The 10695-nt window shown below is 32.9% G+C and overlaps 1 protein-coding gene across 1 annotated transcript; it reads left to right on the forward strand.

Moving 5' to 3' along the window:
• The first annotated feature begins 1099 nt into the window (after nt 1–1099).
• Nucleotides 1100–10481, forward strand: LOC132746943 (plexin-A4-like). The gene is made up of 11 exons (XM_060736227.1): nt 1100–2231; nt 2619–2810; nt 3051–3173; nt 3762–3862; nt 4045–4174; nt 4498–4642; nt 5341–5446; nt 5823–5925; nt 6806–6901; nt 7659–7748; nt 10350–10481. The coding sequence occupies exons 1-11, from the start codon at nt 1143–1145 to the stop codon at nt 10479–10481; spliced, it is 2307 nt and encodes a 768-aa protein (XP_060592210.1). The 5' UTR covers nt 1100–1142.
• Nucleotides 10482–10695: the final 214 nt, after the last annotated feature.

The raw sequence follows: 10695 nt of genomic DNA on the forward strand, positions 1-10695 counted from the left end.
ATTTTAGTATTTTACGCACTAAGATATAAATTAAAAATTAAAAGGCTTGCGTTCAAAATTATCTGTGCGGAACCGCACTTGCGTTAAAAGTCCATCATACGGTAACGTTATTCGTACACGGCATCGGCATGTTAATGATCATATTCAGTCTAAATGTATCTTTTATGAAACACATTAAGCATACCAAGAATGAGTTTGATAGAATGCTTTTAAATCGTCAGAATTATTCGAGACTGTATCTTGGTGAGTGGTGACAAATCTATTTATAGGAATAAAAACTGAAACTGGCTCTGTACTTGACAAAACAAATTTTTTACTCATTTTCAAACACATGATGCAATGTAGTGATAAAAAGTAGTCTGTGATTTGCAGGTTTCATAATCTCTGATACCCTTTCACAATTCCATTTTGTTTCGTTCTGATCATTTATTTCTCGTTTAAGGCACACGCTTTCTATTACTTTGGGAACATACGCCGCTTTTCATGGAATGGCATACTGTGTCATTTTGAAGGTTCCATGATAACCGCTGTATAAACACATCAGCGGATGTTTCTAAATTCAGAATTTTACCATTTCATTTCTGCTTAAGCCAGAAATAGGGGCGCGGACGGTAGTTTTCACTTTACAGTACCGTCCATGAAAAGGCTCAAACAAACCGAGTCTGCAACATTTTCAATTTTGCCGTTTTGGACTTTCTTTAGGAATTCTTAATTTCTCCTTTTTCTAACTTTTGGAGCATTTATCACAACAAAATTGCAGACTCGGTTTTATTGAGTCTGTACACGAGGGATAATGAAAAATGAAATGTCCCTCGCCACCCTTTAGCACTGGCTTGAGAGGTACTCAATTTTCAATATCTAAAAAAGCAAGGTTCATACCAGCATAATGTGTTATCTTTTTTTAAATGCTTAAAATAACAATTACAATTAAAGTATTTTACACGATTTTGAAGTCTTCATGATAAATGATTACATTGTTCGAAACAATTATACATTCAACTGATAAGGAAATAAAATATAGACATTATTATTTTACTAATGATTACGGCCTGGTTTACTAATATCTATCTATATATATATAACAGTCGACTTGATAGATCAAGAATCCTTTCAATATTTGCTTCACATATAAAATTATAAAGATGCTTTCGACATCAATCTTTTATCATTTATGCGCTTTCATCTTACCATCTGGATTAACGTCTTACACTCGGATTCAGCAAACAGAACAATTGTCAGCCCCCTTGACAAGTTTCTGGCTCTATGAGGAAAATTTTTATGTAGGCGGAGTCAACAGAATTTACGCTTTGGATAAAGATTTGAAACAAATTCAAATAGCGAACACTTGTGAATCTACATTTGGTGTTTGCTCTAGAAATGTTAACAAGATTTTGCTTGTACATCAGAGTGAGCAATTCCATGTACTTGTCAGTTGTGGCACGGGAAACTCGGGAGTATGTGAAGCCCGTAACTTATCAAATATAGAGAGCGTTTTATGGTCAAGTTCAGCAAATTATAAAGCCTACGACCATCTAACTGTATCAACAAATGAAAACAGACCTGCAGTTGGATTAATTACTAGTAATGGGACATTTTTTGTTGCTGTGACATTTGGTGATGGTATTCACTTTTTTGAAAAGACCTTACTAGATGGAAGGAAAGCTTCGACATACAGCTTTGCTATAAGCGCAAGGAAACTCTATCATTTTAAGCCTATTAGACATGGGTTCAAAGAAAAACTACTCAGAATCCAAATACCATCTACACCTAATGAAGACTTTTTGATATATTACAAAGCATGCTTCCAATACAATGGGATGAGTTATTTTGTTACAAATCAGAAAAATGAAGTAGGATCTTCAGCCTATGTAACAAAGCTAGTGAGGATTTGTCAAAACGATACACATTTCAATACATATACGGATATTGTCTTAAACTGCAATCATTTTGACGTAACGTACAATTTAATTCAAGATGCTATCTTGGTAGACAGTGAAATGTTTCAGGATAATTCCGCTGGTGTTTTATTTATTGCAGTGTTTACAAGGGGAAATAATCCAGAAAAACCATCAGGGGACAGTGTTGGTTGCATATCTAAAATTACAGATATAGATGATGCATTAGACACTGCCCAATTGTTGTATAGTACGTCTTGCACAGGGCCCGGGAATGTTAGCACACGATATCTACCATCTTACAAAAAAGTCGGAGAGTGCCAAAAAAATAAAGATGTAAGAGTTACTGCATTAAGTACACATCAAACTATTGGATTATTATTATTATAACTTTGATATTTGCTAAATGTATCGGCCATTTAGCGAATGTCAAAACATGATTCTTTAGATAAAAAATAAGCAAATGAATAAATAAATACACAATTTATAAATCTGTTTAATTTGATCAAGTGTATTTAAAGTTACGAAGTAATTGTAAGTTTCAATAATTATGATGCTTAATTAATTAAAACATCCGAAGTTTACAACTTATCATGTTTTAGAAGAGATTTATGTTTCATTTAAATGAATACTCAAGACTGAATTTCGAATGAAAAGAAACTCTGGTTCTTTGGTTGATAAAAATCTAATTATATTAATTATGTTAAATTATAACTATACTAGATCTTCGAGTATCTTAACCATGGATGCAACACACCAAAAAAGTACAGCAATGTTTTAAGCAAAGATCCGATAAACATAGAGGCAAATTTCGTCTCCCCAAATATCTCAGGTACCCTTACAACACTAGCTGGTGCGACATATGAAAACAAAACAGTCATTTGGATTGGAACAACTGCAGGGATTATACTACAGGTTTGCAACAATAATGTTTTAAGCAATTATATTAGTTATATTTTGGAAATATTTTAAACTGTCATCGGAATAATAAATGATTTTGTAGGTTCACAACTTGTCAAATCGAAAACTGCTTTATATTTGTGATAGTTCAACAGTAAGCTTCACTTGAGTAGGAGTTTTGATACATGCATTTTTGAAATGATGGCATTTTGCTATAAGAATGAAATTTGTTGTAAGTTTTTATTTATTTTCTAGACAGTTTTGTTGCAAAACTATTCGGTCTTAGAAAACTACAAAATGACAGTAGACCCCGGTAATGAAATTAGGAAAATATACGCCATTGGTGAAGAGACGGTGTATGTGATGAGCAGTAAAAAGGTACGTATGCCTTTTCTCCTTTCTTAACCATTGTTACCTCCACGATTTTTTCTCGTTGTGTTCTTGCCAGTGTGGCAGGGTTGTATCGGGGGTAGCGTTCAGCGAACATCGTCTTACCTGATTAAAGCTCTTTCTCATTTTCTCTAATCTTCACTTAATCTTAGAAATTTTGTTTTAAACTTTTAATGTAATAGATCTACAGTTCTTATAAAGATACCCAGGATCAAAGAACAGCCTTCAAGCATTTGCGATATATATTTTTTATTATATGTTTTAGAATATGGAATATTGAGATCATATTTACAGTAAAAATCCATGGGAATTATATGTGTTAAACGTTTTTACATGTCAACTTTTATTTTATTCGTATCACAAACAATCGATACAAGACCTACAGCAAATTATTATGATTTAAAAAGATTGACGAGACTGGCAATTTTAATACACAATACAGTGAAGGCATTTTTTGTTCTTTACCAACATCTTTTCAACAAATTATATATTACTAGTTATGTCCTGCGTACTACATTTTGATTTTCTTATTTCACGAATACAATATTCAAATAAATGTCTTATTCTTTCTACAAGGTAGTAAAGTATGCGACAACTAATTGTTCTGAATTCGAGTCTTGCGAAGACGTGATACAAGGTAAACATCCATTGTGCGGCTGGTGCGTTTATAAAGAAAGGTATCGTTTTCATAATTATCATTAACATGTGACAAGATACCAACAACAAAACGTGATTTCTACAATTCAATTTCACAAAAATGTTCCTTTATAATATTATCTATACATGTATATTCAAATGTTCGAGAAAGCATTTTAAATATATAACTATAACTTACAATTTGTATTTCACGTTGTTTCAGAGCTACACGGCGGCATGCATGTTCCAACTATACCGATCATTGGATATCGTCGTTTGAAAATTGTTTGTCAATGTCTGTGGCGCCACATGCAGTACCTTTATCGGTTGCATCAAACTCATCAAACACTAAGGTAATATGAAAAACAGCTGATTATTTTCTTTATTTGTTTTATTTAGAAAGAATAGCAGCTGTAGTAATATATGCGTTAGTAAACCTTTGAATGATAATTGCAATGGCTAAGAAATAAGTACTCACACATGACGTTAATAAAAACACTTTGTAACAGATATGCAAATTTTTACAAGTACAAAAACGCAACGATAATGCCACTAAAACCCTTGAAAACAACCATGTAAGCGAAGTCAAAGATAAAACGAGCAAAAAGGTTAACTTAACATATTCAACTTACTGACGATAAACTTGTATGAACAGATTTAATTTCTCGAATTTCAGGTCATTGTAAGGATAAAAAAATTTTCGTTGAGGGATTTGGATAATGTATACCTCTGTATGTTTTCTATGCATTCCAACAATTATATGACCAATGCAGACGACCTTGATAATACCACATTTTCTTGCTCGTTGCCGATGTTTGCAGGTACGAATTTCAAAATAAAAGACATGTACTGTCGGTTTGAAATATGGTAAATTTAGATGTGCAGAGTATTGTTATTTTCTTGTTATTATTGATTTAAGACAAGAAAAACACTTAATTGAGTTGCTTTTGAAAAGTTAAGCAGATATTTTTAATGAATCGAGTTACCAAAAGAGTAAATGTAATCAAATTTATGTTTTTCTTTTCTTAGAAAAAATGTTTTGAAAACAGACAACAAAAAAGTACAGTTTAAAAAACAGTATTTTAAAAAGTGTAACGCATATGTTTTACCGCGACTAAAAAAATGTAGTAATGTACGCTCGTATAATTGCTTGTAGTAATTGGATTGTTGTTCGGAAAGCATTTTTTAGGTTAACTTTTGTGAACGTTTTAAAAATATATACTAGTAAGATATAAAACGATTAAATGCAAAACACGAACTTACATTTCTCAATCAAATTGATTATTATAGCAGACATACTTTTTCAAAATGTTTCGAAAGCGGATATTCCAAAGGTTCAGTAGTATTTGAACACCAATAATGTTTTTAAATATTAAAAACAAGCTTGTCATTTAAACATAGACAGTGTGTTTAATGATGAAACTGTTATGTTCATTATTTACCAAACATCTTTCCTTAACAATTTAGAAATGGTAGTAACATGTTTTTAACATCACACTTTAAAATATTTATAATGCAGTCCATGGTGATGTGAAAATTGAGCTACTTGTAAAGACACAAACGGGATTCGAGGCATCACTGTCGTCTGCTTCAATTCTAATCTATGACTGCAGACAATATAAAAGGTATTATTTATTCATCAACATGCATAACTAATAACGTCTGTATCAAATCCTCGTATCATACTATGTAATATAATACGGTCATTCGCACTGTACCTCTGCTCTTGCATGTTTTTCCTTGAAAAAGTCAAGGCAATGTATATAATACGATCGTAGAAAACAAACATTTTTAGTTGCAGATATTCTATATATGCGTGTGTGTGTCTGTGAGTATGTGAAGAATTTATTTATTTTGCATTTCAAGCAAACAACACATAATTATTTTGCTAAATTAAATTCATATATATAAGAGTAACAATAAAATACAAAATTGTAATACATGTAGATATAATTCCTTAATTATTTTTAGATTGAGTATTCATTTTCTTTTTCTAATCAGGTGTATGGAATGTATTAATACTAAATTCGTCCAGTGTAATTGGTGTGGTCAAGATGCAAGTTGTCAAGAACCAAAGTCTGGATGTCCTAGTCCAATTTCGATTGTGCGTTTCTTTTCTTTATTCTTAAGATTGAATTAAACGTCAAACGAATGAAGGGGTTTCAACAAAGAATCTATCTGATACTATTGTATGCATAAAGCAGACTATAGTAGGCCAATCGGACGGCTATCGAATTTTAAATCCCGATATTTATCAAAGGCCTATTATGCCTCAAAAATGATTTTAATTTTATTTCTCAGAAGCTTTTTATAATTTCCAAAAAGTTAATCATTGGCTTAATATTTGAACATTCTATTTCTGCTGTTGTGTTTTGGCAATTATTAAAGTTTGATTATTAAGTATATGTTTTGAAGTCAAAATACTATTTTTGTTTACTTGTTGTTACTTTATGATAAATTATTTCATATGTAGCACTAATATCTTCAGGTAACAAGTTTCTAAAAGCTCTAAATGCGCTAAAAGAACATTATAAACATTATAAAATTCATGTTAGCCTTTTTTTAAAGAAGTAAAACGTTATTCATTTCTGAGGCATAATATGGCTTCAAAGTAATGATTAAAAAAGATACCATAAAATGTAAAAATTTGGTGTTTCTTTAATCTTATGGTCGATTCACGAAAGAGTTTTAAAATGAAGTGCCTCTTATATTTAGCACGCGTGAATATTGCACATAAACAGAATAAAATGCTTCGGAACAAAATTGTACGCTGCTATTTTAAGTAGGGGTTGACCCTTTAACAATCATTTCACGCATGCGTCATTCAATCTTAACGTACCATACAGACATATTTATTTCATACAGGTATTTTGGATGTACTAACTTTAGAAATTCAAACATTTTTTTGTAATATACAGGCAGCAGATTTATGCATGTTATTGTTCCTATTATTTCTATATATTTAAATATGTTTATTTTCACAGATAGGTGAATGTCCACAACTACTTAATAACAAAGGGAACTTCCTACCATTAGGGACAAGATCAGTTTTAACTTTTCGAATTGCAAATCCTATAAATGTAAGTATCAACCTGGTTAACATTTAATTATCATCTAGCGTAAGTACAAGCATCTCTTAACAGATTGAGATGCACTTAAACAAATTAATAAATACATCCTAGTTAAAAGTTCAGAATGGTTTTATTTAGTCGTTAGACTGAGTAAATTTTCTAAAGGAAGGGTTGAAAAACAACTCTGATGATGGAAATTCATTACGTCTAATTAGGTTATCAAGAAAACTTTCATGTGAAGAATATACAATTGAAAAACAAATTATAAACTAGTATATGTAAATAGAGCAATCGGTTATTATGATCCTTTCAAAGAAGCGTGATTATATTGTTTCATTGTTTTTACAAATATTCGTCAACTTTGTTTCCGAACAAATAGTGGACTATTCTTTAACAAAAAGGATTCAAAGTTCTCAAAATGACAAACCTTATTGATCAGTTTCTGTTTGTTTTAACTCTTCCAATCAAAGGTCATAGCCACATTATTCCCAAAGTGACAGCCATCATTTTGGTCACTGTATTACCATTTTATATAGACCCTTCAAATTTATTTCATAGGTTGATTAATACCCTAAGTCACCAAGTCCTTGATGAAGGAAACCGTTTCTTTTCAATAACTAGAGAAGTATCATCAGTAAAAATTTATTGCTTTAGACTTAGAAGGTCAAATCAATGTCACAGTATTTTTGAATTAAAATAAACCTAACCTTTATGCTCCTTTGTGTGGTCTTGAAAGTTTACCATTTTTCTATTTTCTTTCTTTTAGTCCACAGGTGTGATTTATAGATGTATGCTTCACGCTTCTGAGAGCGTCATGGCAACCTTGAATGGTGATTTTTTATCGTGCCGTATGCAGGTAATGAGTTGATTTAAACTTTATAAGTTTAAAAGGCGAAATTATACAGTTGAGGCATATTAGATAAATTATACCCAATTTAATACCAAAAAGATAGTAAACAAAATAATTTGTAAAAAACAGTCACATTTATAAATTTCATTTTTTTTTCAAATTGAATTTATCAATATGTATCAAAGATATGTACGAGGGGATCGCAGAAGTAAAAAGACAACTTAAATGATAATTAATAAATTCAACAGTAAAAACATATGCTAAAGTGTCATATTTTTCTAATATTATTCTAAAATTTTCAAAGCATATTCATAGAATATTAAAAGATCTTCATACAAAATACACACATCACTGTCTGAAAAACTATTTACTTAAGTCATAAAAGTACTTAAGTCATAAAAGACTTCGCCTACAACGCCTTTTATACGTAGTCCCCGCTAATGCGACTGTAAGGCGGGCTTCTGATTCTTTGAAACCACAATACGCCAATCTCCAACTGAGTGGAACTCTTCGGTGACTATCCTATCTAGAACGCATCGCCTTCTTCCTCGAAACGGTCCAGAAATTCTGGGTCTTTTGGTCGTCGGAGAACCCATCTAATGCTCACCTCGCTATGGTCAGAACTTTCAGTAGTCGAAAAACTGTATCCTTAGACATACCCAGTGTTGAGACTAAGCTTCTAACTGTAAACCCGTGGTCAATATATTATTTAATCTACTTTACGAGTGACAATCGCAGACTTTAAGGGCGACCGCCTCTCTGTTCGTCCTCTATAGACTGACGGCGTATCCCAAACTCTTTATGCCATCTTAACACTAATGAACGGCATCATTTATATTTGCCGGCCTCCTGAACCAAGTAATAGACGAGAATAAAGATTAACAAGGCAAAGGCAACATTTAGAGAACGCAGCCCCCGACACACCCAAGCTTCAACAGCAGGGCACCCAGAAGGCACCAAAACAAAACCGGGAGTGGACATAAGGACGTCGAAAGTGTAGAGGGACAAGTACTATGTGAAATAATAATGACTAGAAATGTGTCCATAGGACACGGATGCCCCCACACGCCACTGTTCTGTCAATCTTATGACTCTAGGTCAAATATTTTTTGGACTACATGTGCCACAAGTTGAAATCTAAAAATCAACAAAGGGCCATAATTCTGTTAAATTTGGTCGCAGCAAAAATTCCTTCCTTTGCTACCATCTACACATTAAGGTTGTTAATCCCTGGAAGTTTAAGCAAAATCTGCCATCCGGTTTAAGAGGAGTTGCGTTCACAAAATTTCTACATAGTATATAATGAAAAAATCAACAAAGGGCCATAATTCTGTTAAATTTAGTTGCAGCAAAAATTCCTTCCTTTACTGCCATCTACACATTAAGGTTGTTCATCCCTGGAAGTTTAAGCAAAATCTGCCTTCCGGTTGAAGAGGAGTTGCATTCACAAAATTTCTACATAGTATATAGTGAAAAAATCAACAAAGGGCCATAATTCTGTTAAATTTGGTCACAGCAAAAATTCCTTCCTTTACGACCATCTACACCTTAAGGTTGTCCATCCCTGTAAGTTTAAGCAAATCTGCCATCCAGTTTAAGAGGAGTTGCGTTCACAAAATTTCTACATAGTATATAGTGAAAAAATCAACAAAGGGCCATAATTCTGTTAAATTTGGTCACAGCAAAAATTCCTTCCTTTACGACCATCTACACCTTAAGGTTGTTCATCCCTGTAAGTTGAAGCAAATCTGCCATCCGGTTTAAGAGGAGTTGCGTTCACAAAATTTCTAAATAGTATCAAGTGAAAAAATCAACAAAGGGCCATAATTCTGTTAAATTTGGTCGCAGCGAAAATTCCTTCCTTTACTACCATCTACACATTAAGGTTGTTCATCCCTGTAAGTTTAAGCAAAATCTGCCATCCGGTTTAAGAGGAGTTGCGTTCACAAGATTTCGGGACGTACGGACGGACGGACTGACGGACGGACGGACAAGTGCAACGCTATATGCTCCCACATTGTGGGGGCATAAAAACTAAAACGGGCCCATGGGGGAATAAGGTGGATAAAGGCTATAAGGGTGAAAAAGCGGGACGTGGGGGAGGAGCTCAAAATAGAAGAAGAGGGGGTTGAGAAAATACTTATCGTTAACGACAAATTGACATGGTAGTCATGCTAACATTCAAAACAAGTAACCATACAGGCATGTGAAACATGTGAAGGAACACAGAGGGGTGCCGCATTGGAGCGGTTAGTGGCTGCTACTCCACTGGGGTAGTTGAAACTAGTTTTAGGCGCGCCAAAACGCTCGCAAAATAGTTTTCCCTGATATTACATATGACTGATACCAAATGTACGTTCTAATCGCTGAATATAGGAGTGACGATGAAATTGTCATTTGAGCAATGCTAGAAATTTAATCTTTAAATTTCAATGAACTTAAAACGGTAGACATGGACCACATTTTTCTTAAACACAAAATTTAAATACCTTAAAAGTTCTTCAGTGACTTAAAAATAGCTAAGCCTTAGCTAACTGTGAAAAGTACAAATACTAGTAGTTGATAAATGTATTTTTTGAAATTATTTAACATGATGTATTTGGAAAGGTTTCGCAGATTAGACATGGAAAGAAAAAAGAAAAGCTGAAGATAATTATCACATATGGAACAGGAATCGACTCCTTAGCCAAAATAGATGATCTTTATGCGAATTCAGGTAAACATCAATTATTGCAATGACTTTGTATCGTAACTCTGAATCTACTGAATTTGAGTAATGGATTTGCCCTGCTTTGAATTTGGAAAATAGTCCATTCAAAGTGTAAGAAAGTTCTTGTTTGTTTGCTTTGTTTAGTTTTATGGCGCACCAAAACAAATAAGGTGTTATAAATCTCAGGTGTTACAATTTTTAAGCAACACCAGAGGTCAAGACCACCTCACCTGCTGGAGTTAA

The sequence above is a fragment of the Ruditapes philippinarum genome, unplaced genomic scaffold (assembly GCF_026571515.1).
Source record: "Ruditapes philippinarum isolate M1 unplaced genomic scaffold, ASM2657151v2 ctg1520_1_1_1_1, whole genome shotgun sequence".
NCBI lineage: Eukaryota > Metazoa > Mollusca > Bivalvia > Venerida > Veneridae > Ruditapes > Ruditapes philippinarum.